Source organism: Mus caroli, chromosome 18 (genome assembly GCF_900094665.2).
Source record: "Mus caroli chromosome 18, CAROLI_EIJ_v1.1, whole genome shotgun sequence".
Lineage (NCBI taxonomy): Eukaryota > Metazoa > Chordata > Mammalia > Rodentia > Muridae > Mus > Mus caroli.
In genome coordinates, this window is record NC_034587.1 from 9156643 (window position 1) to 9175665 (window position 19023).

General features: G+C 43.7%; 1 protein-coding gene across 1 annotated transcript in view; it reads left to right on the forward strand.

Annotated features, from left to right (window-relative positions):
• The window catches only part of Lama3 (laminin subunit alpha 3), a 129562-nt gene extending 128414 nt beyond the window's left edge, over positions 1 to 1148 (forward strand). Inside the window, 1 exon segment of the mRNA XM_029472159.1 lies at positions 693 to 1148. Within this exon segment, the coding sequence (XP_029328019.1) occupies positions 693 to 838 (146 nt within the window). The 3' untranslated portion in view covers positions 839 to 1148.
• Positions 1149 to 19023: the final 17875 nt, after the last annotated feature.

Here is a 19023-nt window from a genome sequence, read left to right on the forward strand (position 1 = left end):
GTCCCAACTTTACACCCCATGTTAGGGCCCAGCAGCTCTTGATGTCTTCTCAATCCAACAGCTAAGGTATCCCAATGTTTGAGTAAGGAGAAGAGAATTCCTGCACAGTGGAGGTGGCAAGGCCCTTTGCCTCAGCATCTAGGTATATCTCAGGGTAGTGCGGGCCACATGACTACTGCTTCCTCTGGTTCCAAGCCTGTCATTTATAACCCTCCCTTAAAAGGCTTCATTAAGTCAGAAGCCTATGTCAGCAAATAATCAAGAAAGCTGGTGAGAAATAATGGTCTCTCTTCCCCAAGCATTGAGGTGACTGTTGAGATCAAATGAGAGAATGGGGCAGGCTGAGACAGTCACCTTCAAAGACTAAAATGTTGCCTGAAAGGGCCCTTTTTGTTCTTTCTTGTTGTATGTCCTTCAGGTAGTCTGCTCATTAATTTTATAGTCCTTTCATGACCCATAAAAGGTAACAGAGTTGAGAATTATTATCTATTGGTTCAAGCTGTAGGGATTCCTTCCCTAGAGGCAAGGAAGAGCTTTGCTACCTCTGTATCACAGAAGGCAGGAGGTCCGGAGATGGCCAGGTGGTCAGGGCCATGGGGTCTCTGGCTCTTTCTAATAATATTCTTAACCCTCCATGTTCATTCATTTCATGGTATGAGCTATCCACCGAGTGCCTCCTCTTTCTCTTTCAGACAAATTGAAAATGCTTTCACTCCCTGTGTGGAACTCATTTTTTGGCTGTCTGAAGAATATTCAAGTAAACCACATCCCTGTCCCCATCACAGAAGCCACAGAAGTCCAAGGTTCTGTCAGCCTGAATGGCTGCCCTGACCACTAACTCTACCCAGCAAGAGAAGTCACCTTTGGGAGCACTCCTCCCCCATTCGAAGCCATCAAGCTGTCATAGCACACAGTGCTGTACAGATCTCTCTCTGTCTTTCAGTGACACACATGCATTTTATATCAAAATCTCATTTCATGAAGAAAATGAGCAAATTGTTATTCAAACATTCACACAACACTTTAGTTACTATTATTTTTTCCACTAAGAATTATGTGCCTTTTAGAGAACTTTTTTCCCCCCAATCGCTAAAAAGAACATCTTGTTTAGAGCACTTTATGAATACAACACTTTAAAACATGTTAAATTGCTACAATTCATTGGGATTAAATAAATACAATGCACACTTCAAATTATGATGTTTTATAAGCAAGGAAACCAAGGGCTGGTGATCACTGATAATTAGATCTTCAGCACTTGCTCAAGGTGTTAGCTGCTCCATGATTTTCTACAAATAATTATTGAGCACGAACTGAGAGGTTATTTGCATGCTCCCTGTGTGAACCACAATAACGTTTAATAAGTAAGTCCTACCCTTAGGGGCATGCACTTCAATTGGAGAGACATATACTATTCATAAATCAGAAACTAACAAGTTGAAATACTGAACCCACTAATATTAATGAGGCTCACAAGCTCCTCAATCCTTGCCTCCCCCCATCTTCTACAAACCAGGTCTAAATTATTATCAATTCCTTGAGAACCAAAACCATCTAATTATGGTGCTAAGATGAATGTATATGCTATAATGAAAGCTTTATGTATCATTGTGCACATATATGGAGGCCAGAGCACAACATCAGTGTCTTCTTCAACCATGTTCCACCTGATTTCTGAAACAAGGTCTTTCACTGAACCCAGGGCTCAAATTTTTGACTGGGCTTTGGTGCCTAGCAGGTTTTCCCAGGGTCCTCCCATCTCCATTCCACAATACTGGGGTTATGAATATGTGCCTCGATTTTGGACAGATACTGGGGATCTGAGCTCAGATCTTCATGCTTGTACAGCAAATATTTTACCTACCAAGCCATCTAGACAGCTTGATGGTTGACGCTGTCTTGATTATAGGAAGCCAACAGGAATCAATCAGAAGGAGAAAGGAGTTTTATCTATAAAATAATGCATGATGCAACAGACTAGCACTGTTACCCAGAACCACTATTCTTTTTTCCATAACAAAAAATAGAAATATTGGGTATAAGAAAATTGGGTCCAGTAAGACAAACTGGGTATAATAACCCTATGTTCTTCTTATAGCTATATGCTCGCTCTCTGCTTCTGAATTTGAGTCACAGCCCTGTTCTTCCATGTTCTTCCCACCACAGTCCTCAGAGTATACTTTCCACCAACCCCAGCTGCACATCACTGGAATGCTCTCCTGAGAGGCAGCTAATTCCTTACCACCACAGATGCTTAGAAGCTGAGTGGTAGGTAATCTATAGGGACATTGTACCAGCTCTCGGGTTGAACTGCCTGGTCATAAGTCAGCGGCTTCAGAATAGATTGATTTTCAGATAAAAAAAATCCTCATTGGTGGTCTGGCGTCTACTTGGCTCCTCAGTGCTGCCCATCAGCAGCAGGTCTTCACAACACATGGCCTCTCCTCCATTCTCGATGTCCCCTAACACTCATTAGTGCTGGATGCTTGTAAGCAATTTGTACACTCACAGTGGGACAGCTACTTCTTTTTAAATACTGTTTTTTTACTTTTATACACATTGGTGTTTTTCCTGTATGTATGTCTGTGCACCTTGGGCATACAGTGCCTGCTAAGGCCAGAACAGGGTGTCAGATCTCCTGGACTGGCTTTACATTACAGATATCTGTGAGCTGCTATGTGGGCATTGGGAATCGAACCCACATCCTCTAAAACAGCAACAAGTGTTCTTAATCACTTAACCAGCTCTCCAGTCCTGACAGTTCTTTATTGACTAATCGATTGTGATTTTTTTTTTCTCCCATCTGTAACAGCATAGAGAACAACCACCCATCTGAGTTTGCTGAATAAATCCTAGCCACCAATGTCCAGCAGAGCATCTGGGTGAATTCAGCCAGGGGAGTGTCATTGTGGCTGTTAGAGATGTATGTTCCCTGTGAAGGGTGTTTCTGCCCCTGCAGTGAGCCATTGTGGGAGCTGTCTGTCAAACATAAGCTCAGATGGGGAGTGCCTTGGGGAGCTCAGCAGGGACGGCAGGCTGACCTCTGACCTTGTCAGCATGAAAACACCATTGGTTCCTGCTATGATCTGGGTAGTGTGTCCACTGAAGGTGCAGACATTTGGTCCTCCAGGTCAGGGACTAGGAGGTGCTATGAACTTTCATTGAAAAGTGGAGTTGAGAGGTCCTTAGGTCATTGGGAGATATTGCTTAGAAAGTATTCTGGGGGTGCCCCCATCCTTTCTGTGCTTCCTGCCTGCTCCACCTAACACAGCCTCCCACCACAGAGGGCTACCACTGACATTACCAAACTGAGTGGCTGCAGTCATCATGCCCTCAAACTGAGGTACATGCCTCCTTTCTAGGAAGTCTGTTACCTCATTTCCTTGTGAATGTTACCTCATTCATTCACACCTGATGAATATGGTTCCCTGTGAGGTTTGAAACCACTCATCTAAGAAAAAACATCAAATACTTAAAGAGCAACCAGATGCCATTATGAGTCTGCTCCTGTCAGTAATTCTCAGGGAACCTGCTGAGCTCACTCCTCCATACACAAGGCTCTCTGTAACTCCATCCCAGAGGCAAACAGCACACAGTAGATAGAATACAACTTCCCCTTCTAGACAGAAGTGGTCTTGCCCATAGAGAACTCTGACTCACTCAGCTCTGTTAGCCACTCTTCCCACTTCCACCCCTACTGTCAGGCTAGAAAAAACCAAAACCCAACCCCTGCCCCATCAACCAAACTTCTTCCAGTTTCCAAGTTCTCTGTCCTTGTTTGTTTTCTGTTGCTGTGATAAAACACTGACCACAACCAACTTGGGGAAAGAAAGGATTTGGGTCATATTTCCATGTCGCAGTCCATCACTGAGGGTACTCTGCACAGGGATGTTGCTTGGTGGCTTGCCCCCTCTGGGTTGCTCGGCTACCTTTCTTATCAACCGCAGTCCACCTGCTTAGGGGAGAGTACTACCCACAGTAGACTGGGCTCTCCTACATCAATTAGGAAAATGTCCCAGAGATACAGCCACAGGCCACTCTAATGTAGGTAATTTCCAAGTCACTCTGGGTTGTGTTAAGTAGACAGCTGAGTTCAGGTATGGTAGAGTTGCCCTGAAAAGATTTAGTTATTTTCTAGGTGTGATGACTTTGAGCCAGCATATGAGTGAACAACTTTTGAAACTATATTCTTTTGCTGAATATAAGATATATATATATATATATATATATATGATATATATATATATATATATATATTCATCATGGAAATCTTTATGGATAAATGCATTTTTAAAAAAAATCACCCAGAGGGGCCAAAGAGCTGGTTTAGAGGATGAGAGTGCATAGTGCTCTTGCAGAAGATCCAGGGTTGGCTCACAACTGCCTGCAACTTCTCCAGTTCTGAGGTATCCAAACTTTTTTGCTGGTTTCCACGAGCACTGCATTCCCACGCACAAGCTCTATGTTCTCTCTCTCTCTCTCTCTCTCTCTCTCTCTCTCTCTCTCTCTCTCTCTCTCATAAAATCTTTAATGATTGCCTTTAATCGCACCAACTCAGAAGTCTGTTTATATTTAGTTATGTGTTCATTAATCTTTTCAAATGAGTATGTATCTCCTTACCGGTATACAACACACTTTCCCTGTGACTTTAGAAGTAGGCTGTTTTCAGGTCTTTGCAAAGCATTTCATTTCATCTGATAAAATATTCACAATATAACCATAATGTAATGTTACTTAGTTGGGAATTTCACTCTTTTTGAAGTTGTAAGAGTAAATGAAGATGTCTTATGATATAAATTTATTCTCATAATAATTTCTTAGAAGTGAACCCAGTAGTCAAAGAATATGAACATTTTAATGATTATAGTTAGGTATTGCCAAATTGACTCCCAAAAGAAATATCTATCTTCAGCAAGACACATTTTTAAATGGTCTTAGCTCTTGAGTATATCTCCCCTCCCAAGGCCAGTTTATGAGCCATCAAACTGAGAGCAGCCCTTTGAGCAAGGCAGCCCCTGGTGGTCCAGCATGACCTAGATCACCTTCCCAGAACGCACAGCTAGTTGATGGATGCTTGGCTCTCAGGGACAGACAATTCTACTGATGCTGTAAGAAAATGCAGTGTATCTGGAGTCTCTGGAACTGGCTCAGTTACAGACCAAGAAATCCAGGACTGCAGAACAGGTCCTGTTCTGGTATTGAACTCAGGTCATCATGCTTAACAGCAAGCGTCTTTACATGCTGAGCCTTCTTGCCAGCCCAAATTCTAAGATTTTAACTTGTGGAAGCCCAAGGCTCCATCCCTTCAACTGTCTTGGTCCCAGATAAATCCAAAGCAGAACCTCCTGTAAAAACATTTAAAACTGATAAATAACTACAAATATCTATGGGGTACTATGTGATGATTCAGTACATATGTGCAGTGTGCGAGCCTCATCCCAGGGTAACTCATGTCACCACCTCTTTACACTACACACTTAGCGTTTCCTAGAAATGGGTCCTCTAAGCTCCTTCTAGGTCATTACAACATATGCAGTAAGTGGCCAGGAAATAGTGTCATCTGATGTGCTGTGGAACACAAGGGTCTACCCCCAACCATCCTCCTCCTCCCCTCTTCTCTCTTCCTCCTCCCTCACTCCCAGCTCCTAGCATAGTGAGCACCATTTCACTCTCTATCACATGAAATACAGAAGAAGGACTTGTCTTTGTGTGCATGACTTATTAACATCCTCCAGTTCCATCCATGGTGCCACAGATGGCAGGATTTCATTCCTTTTTACAGCCGAATACGATCCCATTTTGTAGCTCTGGCACATCTCCTGTATTTGTTCACCTACCACTGGACCCTAACTGATACCTTGGCTCTTGTGGATGGAGCAGCAGTGCACACTGGATGCTCTCCATGACGTCTCTTATACTCTGACCTTCTTTCTCCCCTTTGGTTATCAAGCCCAGTAATGGGCATGCTAGATCATATGGCCACACTGTTTTCCATAAAGGCTGCACTAGTTTACACTGGGTGGTGATGTATATGAGCGCCCCTTTCTTTCCATCCTTACCAGCACTCATGTACGGATTGCTTGTAGTCATTCTCACTAGGGTGAGGTCATGTCTCCCTCTGGGTCTTGTGAGCATTTACCTGGTGTGGGCTGGAAACCGAGCCATGGTTGAATCCTCTGCTGCTGCCCCTTTGTCCTGCCAGTGTCTCTTTATCCTGCTGGGATTTTTTTCACTCCAGAAGTTGCTTAGTTGTTATAGTCCTGGTGGTTTATTTTTGTTTTCGTTTTCTTGCTTTGAGATTATTTCCTTATATTGACATATTGAAGGGTTATCTGGGTTTTCTTCTAGTAGTTTCGTGTCCTTGGCTCATTTTGAGTTAACGTTTGTATACAGGCTTCTAATCGATCTTCTGAAGATCAGGGCACTGATTATTGAAGAGACTATTCACGTAGTACATTTGAAGCATCTTTGTCAAACACCCGGCTATAGGAGCATGGACTGTGCACTGCCCCGTGAGCCAGTTGTTTTTAACAGTGCTGTGCACTTTGGGTTAAGTAGCTTTGTAGGGTGCTTCACATTATTAACGTGCCTCCCACTTAGTGCCTTGTGCTCATGATTCATCTTTTGGTATTTGGTCCACCATGATTTCTCTCTCATCGGTGCGTCTCCCACTCTCTCCTCCCCCTCTCCCATGAGAGACGCTGCCAACTGCACTGGTGGGCTATGATGCATGCGTCTAGTTTCTTCACTCTTCTAACAATATAACCGCCCACCGGCACAGGAGCTCCAGACAAGTCTTCATGCTTGACAGGGAAGCATAAACTGGGAAGTCCCCATCAACTGTCCTTGGAATCCACAGCAGTTGTTCTCTTAAGGAAGGGACCGTCGAGCGGACCAGTGCTGGTTCCTAGAAATTGTTTCCTTCCAGTCTCAAAAAGGTGCCAGTGACCCAAGAACGTAGAGATTCAGTGACCCAAGAATGTAGAGATTCAATTCCGCAGAAGTTTTCAGTGTGTGGTTGATTTCACACTACAGAAGTCCTAGCTATAATGAACACTGAGAGTTGCAGTAGAGAAAAAGACCCAGAACTTTCTGAAACATCAGAGTCTCTCCATGAGTGTGCAGAGGGCGAGGTGCACACTGGTTAAGTCCTCTGTCACCAGGCTTTCCATTTACTTGGTAAGCTTAATTATTTCATACTCAGATGTGCATCCCTGGATTGTAATAGAGCTATAAATAGTAAACCCTGGCATGAAGTCTGTAGTATGAATATATTAATAAATCCCACCGAGGAGTTCATCCCCGCCTTTGACCATTTATGTTCCTGGAAGAAAGACACATACACAGCCTTTATATTTAAATATGCTTTAAGTAGCATAATAGCTGGGCAACTGCCTAACCTCCATGCTATTAGAACCTACCTCCCACTTATAACTCCAAGTTATTACTTACTAATTTCTATGGTTCATCTTGGCTGCTCTTGACCCAACTGAGCAGCCCTCTGGGTTTTACATAGTGGCTCTCTTTCTCCCTCCTGCATATCTCCTAAGGCATGGTGGCTTTCCCTTGCATGTTCTTACCCTTCCAGGGTGGCTTTTGTGTCTTTCCTCCCTCCTCCTTATGATCCCAAGCCTGGGAAACCTAAACCCCACCTCTCTCTCTTCTCCCCAGCTATTGGCTGCTGGCATCTTTATTTGCTAATCAGAACTAACTGGGGGCAGGTTCTCAGAAGCTACATGTAGGCCTTCTTGTAGAAACAGGCTTGGAGAACCCAAATTATCATTAGAATACAAGCAGCTACAAGGTTTATCCAAAAGATAAATCTCAGGCTTTTGACTATTCTCTAGCAAATAAGCTTCCTCTAAAACAAAGCCTAGACTCTGGGACATAAGTGGTAGGACCTATCTGGCTATCAGAGCTCAAAGCACATGGCAGGGTTTCTGGGTCAACCAAAGACCAGCTATGACAAGCCAGCTCCCAAAAGAACTGTCTCGTGTCCCTTAGTTCTCTCCCTGAAGTCATTGTAACCTGAGATAATTCTTGTTGTGGGAAATTTAAAAAGACTGGCAAGTTCCTGCTACACCATGGCTCCAGTGGGGTGTTCTCATCTCGGCAGATTCTCTGGCCTGGAGTTCCTGAGTTCCCTTGATGGGTTGTGGCCATTCCTAGACCCAATACAATGACCACCCATCTCGCAGTTAGCTGTCACAATTCCTAGTAACCTGGTAAAATCAAAACTCTAGAAGCTTATACGTAATCAGTCAGATTTAAATATCAATAAATTCTCAATTCACAAGATGCCCACACAATAATTTCAGAGCCAATTGATAATGATACAAGGTGCCTACCTAGATTAGACAATTTACTCCAATTATTCTATCCCTATATGATATTATATCTATATATTAAATAGATATAATATAATATATCTATTTAAAGCCACACAGAATCTGAATCATCCTGTTCATCCCCCATCTTGCTTCCTTCCCCTTCTTGTCTCCTCTGTCTGTTTCTGCAGCTCTTAGCTCTGCCTCCCTTTTCCCTATCCAATCACAGGCTTCTTGTATTAATAATTAAATTAATTGGACAGGGAAAATCCTGGTATAATTCCTTGCTTCCTTGAGCTGAGGTTTAAGCATACAACCTTTTTCTCTTGTAGTTTGGAATATTCTAGAATTTTGAGTAACAGAAAATACCTCTGTTATTTCACAAGCCCTTTCTCGATAACTGAGAATATGTATGTAAAACTGTGAAGAAAACGTGCTATTACTATTGCTACTACTGTTCACAACACTTTAACCTGCAGTCAAAGGTTAAATAAGGGTTGGGGTATAGCACATAGGTAGAGTGCTTGCCTAGCATGCATGAAGTCCTGAGTTCAGACCCTAGCACTACAGAAACCAGGCATGCCTGTAATTGTGGCTCTGGGAAGACGAAGGCAGAAAGATCGGAAGTTCAAGGATATCCTGGCTTCATATCAAATTCAAGGCTAGGCAGGTATACATGAGATCTTGTACTCAAACACCTAAAAGTTAAGTAAATATGAAACACATGGCCATCAAAGATCTCATGAAAATGTTTCCTGATGGCCGACTTGATCTCTTTCTCTGACCTGCTCTTCTAAGGGAACAGAGAAGGAAGTTGTCCCCTGGGTGGTATGTGATACTGCTGTTTACACATGCAAGGTGGACTTGAAGTTAAGAAGAAACCTTAATAGTAGCTCCTATGTCCAGTTCACCATCCCATCTGTTTCACACCATCTTACCGTGACTTTCAGCATTGGCCTTTCTTTGACTGTACCTTTCTCTGGCTCGTGAATTCAGCTTTATACACTTGTGCCATAGGTCAACACAGAAACTGCTGTCTTGTTCCCATAACCCTTCCAACACACACACTATGCTGGTGTGGCAGTTCTCCAAGTTTATACTCCAACTGCCTACAGTGATACCTGTCTTTGCAACACTCTACTATGGACTGCCCCTTCCCCTTTCCCATGACTGGTGTTCCTTTAACCTCTCAAAGAAACAACATATTCAGGGTCTACTGCAGAGGGAACCAAGCCCATGCACCTTCCACAGAGTGAGGATCTCATCCTAGGTTATATTTGTGATGTAAATAATTTTTCTAAAGACAGAATCTCACTATGTAGCCCTGGATGGCCTGGAACTCATTTTGTAGAACAAGCTGGCTTCAAACTCTCCGAGATCTGGCTGCCTCTGACTCCCAAGTGCTAGGATTAAAAGTGTGCACCACTAAACTAGCCCATAACTCTTGTTTTCATAAAAGCTATAGGAATTGTCTTGTATGCTGAATTAATATCAACAATATTCTGCTCCACACCAACATATTTTGACTTATTAATAATGAGGCTGTGACATATAATTTGACTTGCTTGTCAGTGGAGTATCTATTGAATAAAATATATATTGGTATTAATGATACCTATACATTTGTAATTTAGTTTAGAAATAAATTTACAGTATATTCTCTCTTTACCCATGGGAGAGAAAGGAGCTGATTTCTAAGGTGGCTCCTGCTACCTAGACAAATAAGCACTGAGGCCATCCCTCCTATAATCCCCAGGCCAAGTGAAGGCAGACACATCATTCTAACCACACTGGGAAAATGAACATCTAGAGGCTTCTGGGAACAAGAAGCAGCTTACTTCTGGCACCTTCAGTTCCATGTGGTAGAGCTAGCTGAATCCTTGCCTTCTCTAGCCCACATCCCTCTTTTATTATTGATTTATATTTTATCTGAAAGGAAGCAGAGTGAAACGACAACAATTTACTATTCTTAATCTGACATCATGCTGTCTGCTTGAAGTGGGGATTCTTTTTTTTATTATTAGATATTTTATTTATTTACATTTCAAATGCTATCCCAAAAGTTCCCTGTACCCTCCCCCCGCCCTGTTCCCCTACCCACCCACTCTCACTTCTTGGCCCTGGCATTCCCCTGTACTGGGGCATATAAAGTTTGCAAGACCAAGGGGCCTCTTTTTCCAATGATAGCCAACTAGGTCATCTTCTGCTACATATGCAGCTAGAGACACAAACTGTGGGGGTACTGGTTAGTTCCTATTGTTGTTCCACCTACCAGGTTGCAGACCCCTTCAGCTCCTTGGGTACTTTCCCTAGCTCCTCCATTGGGAGCCATGTGTTCCATCCAATAGATGACTGTGAGCATCCACTTCTGTATTTGCCAGGCACTGGCATAGCCTCACACAAGTCAGCTATATCAGGGTCCTTTCAGCGAAATCTTGCTGGCATATGCAATAGTATCTGGGTTCAGTGGCTGATTATGGGATGAATCCCTGGGTGGGGTAGTTTCTGGATGGTCCATCCTTTCATCTTAGCTCCAAACTTTGTCTCTGTAACGTTGGTCTTCCTTCTTCTTGATTTTCTTGTGTTTTGCAAATTGTATCTTGGGTATTCTAAGTTTATGGGCTAATATCCACTTGTCAGTGAGTGCATATCAAGTGACTTCTTTTGTGATTGGGTTACCTCACTCAGGATGATATCCTTCAAGTGGGGATTCTTGATCTGACATCATACTGTCTGCCTGAGGTGGGGCATCTGGCTAGCCATTTGAAGACTGAAATAAAGACAGTACAATAGTGTCGTGTCTGCTCTCGACCAGCAAGAACGACACGACCACCAGTTCTTCTAACAGCAGTTTATTCAGCAAGCTTCAGTCTTCATCTTTCTCCCTCCATCTTTCTCCCCTGAACCCTGGGCCTCTCACTCTTATATACTCTCAGCACCCATCCACTCACGGCAGGCCACATCACCTCACCAGGCATGCAGCTTCAGCCAATCAGGGCGGCAGGGGCACGTCTCCACCAAATATGGACTTGTTTACACCGCCAGCATCATGGTGCAGCTGCGCAGCTCTCAGGATGGTCGAGGCTTATTTTCAGGTGTATGAGGAAGTCAGGTGCAAGTCATAAGACTTAGCTGCAGTCCCGGGCNCCATCTTGGGACTGCTGCCACACCCGCTCCTCACACAATAGCTCACATGATACATCAAAATTAACTTGAGACATTTGAAGATTCCAGTGAGAGAACTGAAATCATAGAAGTGCTAGAAGAAAATGACGCTGAATATGATCAGAGGAAACGTGGAAGGCAGGATGATGCCATGACAGAAGGAGACAGGGCAGAGGAACAGTAGCTGGACCTCTCAGTTTGTATAAAGCCTTCCTAATTTCAAATATCCCACACCTATGTACACAGCAAGTGAAGGGAAATTTAGTTCCTCCCTTGTTTCATTAGAAGGCAAATCAGGAAAAGGAAAAAACACAAGAAATCAAATGTCTTTATGGCAAGAAATGCAGTGAAATAAAACACTGAGAAAAATATTTGTAAAATACAATACAGAAAACATTTATACTTTCATATGTTGAGAGCTTTACCTAACCGTACACATGGCATGCAGCACTGACTTCAGAGGAAGAGGCAGGAGGGTCTCAAATTCCAGGCCAGCCTGGGATATGTAGAGAGTTCTATATAGTGAGGACATGAAATGATAAATAAAATAAACAAAGAGAATAAAATTACCAAGGACAGGCATATTTACTGAAAGAGAATGGCAAATGGCCCCTGAGAATAAGACAGTCACCTTCAATCTAATATAATTAATAATCAAATACATGTATCAAATGTAAAATTGTTTCCTGTAGTATAGACTAGGTTATCTAAATAGTACAAAAAGCAAACAAGTGCATAAAGAGTCATTTGGTTGTATATCAACAGCCTTTTGAGGGGAAGACAGCATCAGTGTGGCAGTAAATACACAACTGTAGACGTGCCTCTGTTTCCACGTTTATTTAATTAAGAAAAGCACACCATGGCCATTCTTTTTAAAGACAGGATCTCACTATCTAGCCCAGGTTGGCCTCGAACTCATAGAGATCCACCACCTGGCTCTGCACCTTGGGCTCTAGGACTAAAGCATTCACCACTAGCCACAACCCACGGGCAACAACTAGACTATAAAGTTGTTCATGCTTCGTTGCTCTGCTTGTTATGTTACATATCAGTTTATGCTATGTGTATATGTGATGTCCATTTAAACTGGAAATAAGTTCTCAATGAGCAAGGATGCTCAAATGGTGGTTCACTATGTGTGGATCTCCCAGGGACAGACACTACAGCTCACTTTCTCCCTGCTTCCATTTCATTCTGCCAATGTGACTATGTGTCTTCTGACTTAACCTCCAACGTATATCCCATCCCAGATGCCCAAGGCCAGTTCATGTAGGAGAAAGACTACCTGCATAAACTCCCGCTTTCACCAAGAATCATTAGGGACCCAGCTGGTAATGAGGCAAGGAGGGGACCAACCATAGAAACATAATTTCCAGTGACCTGCAGATGTTCCCTGGCAATTGGCTATCTGTAACTGAATAATGAGCCATATAACCAGAGACCCTGACACTTAGAATATGAACAGGACCCATATGTGCTCACCCCGTGAGCATCGTGTGCTTGGGACAGAGTGATAAACCTGCACTGAAGAAGTCCATTCTTGGAAGAAACAAAAGGCATCAGCCAAGAACTAACCCAGGAAGAGGTTGTAACCACGCCTTTAGTTTTTCCTTCACTGTGGTATTTCTCAGCTGCCCCGGCTTCTCCAGTTGAGCTGGCATAGTGTTGTTCTTTCAATGGGTAATTGTCACTTTGGCAGGTAAGGTTAGCCATAAGTCATAGACCTATCAGGTAGTGACCAGGTCCTAGAACACATGTCATGAGCGAGCTTGCCCTGGGCAGCCTGGAGCCCTATGTATAGGAGAGATCCAGAAATTCATATTTTAATAAGTATGACTCTCATGCTGGGAAAATATAGAAAGATACAGTGTTAGAGGAACAAACACTCTCATTAAACAGAACTTCACTTGTCATTCATTCCAGATACTATTCCCTAGAAAACTATCCTGTTACTAGCATCCAATTTCAAAAGTTTCAGAGTATTTTAGGACCAAAACACAGATTCCAGCAGCCACAGATTCTCAAACACAATTTAAAAAGAGAAGTAGTGGGGAAAAGCAGATTTATTCAATGAGACCGAATTGGAAAAGACAAAAGGATCAAGCGCTTCCCCTCACCCTCAGTCCATCCATCCACAGGGCACTGGTACATGGAGGAAGAAAGAGGACAGGTGTCCTAGTCAGGGTTTCTATTCCTGCACAAACATCATGACCACAAAGCAGGTTGGGGAGGAAAGCGTTTATTCAGCTTACACTTCCACATTGCTGTTCATCACCAAAGGATGCAGGACTGGAACTCAAGTAGTTCAGGAAGCAGGAGCTGATGCTGAGGCCATGGAGGGATGTTACTTACTGGCTTGCTTCCCCTGGCTTGCTCAACCTGCTCTCTTATAGAACCAAGACTACCAACCCAGAGATGGCACCACCCACAAGGGGCCCTTGATCACTAATTGAGAAAATGCCTTACAGCTGGACCTTGTGGTGGCATTTTCCCAACTGAAGCTGCTTTCTCTGTGATAACTCCAGCCTCTGTCAAGTTGACACAAAACCAGCCAGTACAACAGACAAAGGTACAAATAATTAAACAGTTTTTGTTTAGCTATAGTCTCCTTGACCATTGTCCCAGCTCTGGTTCTCTGGGGTGGTTCATATGAGTCCATATTACTTTAGGGACAAGATTCTCTTAGCAGGTGACCTCTGCTCCCAGACATGGTCTCGCCCTCATGGGTAACTGATTTCATCTGGGTGTAGGTAGGGGTCTGTGGGCTCTGTCTTAGAAGACTATGCTGTTCCTGGAACCTGAAGTGATCACGAGCTTAGGACAGCAGCTTGTCACTGTGCCTTTAGCCCCAAAGCAGAATAAGACAGCCTGGTCAGAGGCTCCATGAGTAGTGTGGACCTGCAGAGATGAACAGGCATAATTGTGAGTTTAAAACTCTCAGTTCTCAAATGGTGGTGCTTTGGGGAAGGTTGGGAACCTTTAGGAGGTGGAGAAAGTTGGTCACAGGAGGTGGGCCTTGAGGCTTCATAAATCAATCTTACTTCCTATATCCTCTGGGCTTCCTAATTGTGAACACACTGTGACCGTGTGCAGCCTCTGCTCCTCCCAACACATCTTCCCCACCATCATGATATGGTTTTTAACTAGAAGCAGAATAAAGCTTTCTTCTAATTGTTGGTTCTTACAGCAACAGAAGTGACTGACCCAGCAGGCAGCCAGGAGTCAGAGAGAAACATACAAAGCAAGGATAGAGAAATCAGGCTTTTTATCCACCTTATGGCCCCAGTGAGGAGTGATGCTTTTTAGCAAAACCATCCTAAATAGAAGCTACTGCTTCACTGACAAAACCAGCACAAAGATCTAACGCGGCCTTAGAATGCCAAGCAGCACCAACTTCCTGTGCTGCTACAGCCAGGGGATATCTATTGGTGTGCCACAGGAAAGGTGAGGGAATCCCTTGTGCTTCCCAATGTCAGAAGCCATTTTTTGCTTTTGTTGAAAGCAAGAAATAACTTTACCATCTCAACAGACTGAGGAAGTAGCCAAGCTAAGTTGTGTGAGACACAAGAGTAAAGGCCATGGAAAATGCACATCACAGGCAGATGGGAGGGAATGAGCAAGTGCGGAGAGAAGACAGAGTGTGGCCCAGGGGAGTTGCAAACAATGCTTGGAGCCTGGGCAGAAATCCTGACAGCAGGGAGCAGCCTGGGGGAAAAGGAGCCTGGACAGGTCTGTAGAGAATATAGCCATCCTGGACATCCCCACAAGGCAGCAAGCTATAGAGAGGCAGTTGGTTGGTGCCTTTGGTGAGAGCAATTCCAATGTGTTGCTGGAGCCAGAGGCCAGGTGACCATACACTGAGGCAAGTGACTGGAGGGTGAGAAGGGTCAAGAGTCTTTGCTCATTACTCCTTGAGAAGTTTGGTCATCGTGAGAAGAAGGAACTTCGAGGACTTAGGATCAAGGTAGAATTGGTTTTTGCTCTGAGAAAGCTGAACTGTGTTTTGCCCATTGGGAAAAATTTTGGCTTCTAGAACAAAGTTTTAAAAAAAGAAGGAAGAAAGAAAGAAAGAAAGAAAGAAAGAAAGAAAGAAAGAAAGAAAGAAAGAAAGAAAAAAAGAAGAAAGAAAGAAAGGTAGGTAGGTAGAGGGAGGATAGCCTAAATAGGTGATGGAATGGGAGTGAACCTGGAGGATTCTGGGAGGAGGTGACTTTGAAAATGAGCAAGATGTTCTGATGCTAGATGAGAGAAAGGGTGCAGAGAAGAGGGCAGGGAATGTAGGATGTTGCTCTACCCAGTAAATTAGGAGAGCCAGGTTTCTGGGGAGGAGGTAGGAGAGGGTGCCAGTGTGCATTATGGGTAGTACAAAGGTAGTGCTTCCTGGATAACTTGGAATTTTAATTAACACTTAGGTGGATGGAGAAAAAGACTTGAAAATAAAACATTTTTTTTCCTTTTCCTTTTTTATTTTATAGGAGCCAAGAATGGAGCTATTCTTTGTGTAGTTTACAGCCTGAGTAGCTTATCCCTCAGATTACACAGTATAGGCAAGGCCTCTGAATAGCTGTCTTCAGTGCAGATGTCTGCACCCAACCCAGAGGTCTGATCTTGAGAGAACCAGAAACTCCTAATTACTAAGACATTCTAGCTGTGATACAAAACTCCCGACCTCAGTCATGTTCAGGGAAGGGTCTTTTTCTAGTTCCCCAGTGAGAACAATTGGACATTCCTAAGAGCTGGCCACTTTAATTTTAATTAAAAAAAAAAAAGTCTTTGAAGTACATGGAACTTTTCAGTAAATTCATGTAGCTTTCTTTTTTAAAGATTTAACTTTTTGTTATGAATAGATGTATGTATGTGTACATGTGTAAGAATATGTGTATGCGTGTATGTATGAGTGTGTGTGAGTATGAATGTGTATGTGTATAAGTGTGTGTGTGTATGAGAGTGTTTGGAGGTGGAATATGTACAGGAGCATGGGTGCCCAAAGAGCTCAAAGCCTCTGGAGCTGGAGTTCCAGGCAGTTGTGAGTTGTCAGATATGGCTTCTGAGAACTGAGCTCAGGTCCTCTCCAAAAGTATAACCTACTCCCATGTGCTGAACCATCTCTCCAGCCCCAGTAGCTTTTAAAATGTCCTTTTCCAAGCTACTTGATATACATGTCTGGATATATTATAATGAAATGTAATAAATGAATATATGCAAGTACAGAAAATTTAAATTCAATAACCTTGAAAAACATAAAGTATTTTTTCCCATAAAGCATTTGATTTTCTGCATAGTGCAGCGTCTTTCAGCCACTGTTCTATGTCACTCAGGAGCTACAGCACAGTGCGGCTCACCCCGACTCAGATCACACTGACAGCCACCATGAAGAGTCTTGCTTAGCTAAGGCAGCTAGCTTCCCTTGTGGGATGGCATGTGCTTCTACCTGATGGTCACACATGCCGCTGTTCACACTAGCAGAGTCCTCCTGGAAAGGATGTCAGAAAGGTTTTTTGCCTACACAATTGCCCTGGCACCCATGGACTTAACGCGCTCATATTGAAAACACACACGACGTGAGTGCGTGGGCCCAAATCATGTGACCTTCATGGTTACTTTGAAATGTGGGAGGTGGAAGAACACTCGATTGTCTCAGACAAGGCCTCCACCAGCCTCTCAATCTTATCAGCTGCTTTTGACCTTGGCAGTCGCCTCCACAGAAGGTGACTGAAGTGAGAGAGACAGGCTTTCATCAGGCTCCATGCCCATACACCATGCGGCTCCTCCCCTCTCTACCTCTGACTCTCTCAGGCTGACTCTTGCCTGGGACCAGCAGAGATTCTCAACCATTGGGTCACGACCCCCAAAAGACCATCAGAAAATACATATATTTATGTTATGACTCATAATAATAGCAAAAGTACAGTTAGAAAGTAGCAACAAAAAAATAATTTTATGTGGGGTCACTAGAAGAAGGGTTGGGAACCACTGGTGTAGGGAAGATTGGTTCCCTGCCCGCCCTGGTCCTCAGTAAATTTGCTGTCAGTTACTGGCATTCTTTGTAAGCATTTGCAAGTTCCTAGCCTGAAGTGCACATTAAAAGGCTGGGCTTTTACCGGAAACTTCTGGGAAGCCTGTGAGCAGAGAACTCCTGGGCACTGTCTCTGGCATCCCTGAGGGCTGGTGCGGTGGCAGCCGCATGTACAATTGAAAGGGGGAGGAAAGAGGACACTGAGCAAGCCCACTTGCAGGTTCCCCTGCTGCCCTTCCTGCAGCAAGAGGAAGTACTTAGCCCGCAGCAGGAGGCCACGCCCTACTACTTCCTGTTTTCGTCTCACCCTCTCCCCCCAAGATGTGGCCTTGCAAAGTGGTGTAATTTGGCCTTCTCTGCTAGAATCAAATTTGCCTCTGGTGATTTGCTACAGAGGGTAAGTCTGTTGTGAGGGCCCAGACAACAACAGATGCTTCAAAAACTGAGGGTCAAACAAGGGTCCAAGGCCATGGTGACTGCCACTGACGGCCTATGCCGCCCGGAGCTTTCTCCTGTCTGCCGCAGCTTCACGTTGTTGCTTTGTCGTCTGCTCTGTTGCTGGTGCCATTACTGTATTTTTGAGTTCATGAGTTCTCTAAAGTGGGTCTCTAGGTTTCATTCCCCAGGGAATCAATTGGGGAAGAGGAAGGTCTGGGCTTCGTTTCAGCAAAGGTGAACTTGTTGTCTGACCTGGACTGCCCATGACTGGTTTTCTATAGAATTGAAAACCAACAACGCATACATTCAAGATTCACATCTAGCCCTAGGATCTAAAGAGCACAGGACTCACAACTGAGACCCAAGGAAATCATCAAGGAGGTTGTCCAGGTCTTACATCCTCCAACAGGAAGGTGTACTCGCAAGAATGTCTATACACCAAGGGAAGCTACAGTAGACCTATAGACCCTGGAGGTGTAGGTAGAGCCTGGTACCTTAAACCAGTCAGAAGCACACTGGCTGTGGGTACCATCAGCCCTGCCTCAAGATGGAGAAGTTCCGCTTGTTTGTTTTGTTTTTAATGTATTTACTCAGAGGAATTAGGAATGCCAACAGCTACAACCTTTTACATTTGTTTTTCAATTGAGGTGGTATTCAGTTACCAAAACAGTGATTTCTTAAGGAGCTGGAGCAAAGCCACCTGCAGGGGAAAGCCACGTGCCCTGTGTCTCATTACTGTGCAGTATGCACCAAGAACCAGCTTTAAATTTTCATTCACTTACAGCTATCTTACAAGGCAGAGTTTGGGGCTTTTAAAAATAAGGACTTTGGTATCTTAACTATATGAAAGGAGGAACATCCTTAAAGATTGGGGGAAGGGGGGCATGAGCATGCACTCTTTTTTTTTAATATTTTTTATTACATATTTTCCTCAATTACATTTCCAATGCTATCCCAAAGTCCCCCATACCCCCCCTCCTTCCCTACCCACCCATTCCCATTCTTTTGGCCCTGGCATTCCCCTGTATTGGGGCATATAAAGTTTGCAAGTCCAATGGGCCTCTCTTTCCAGTGATG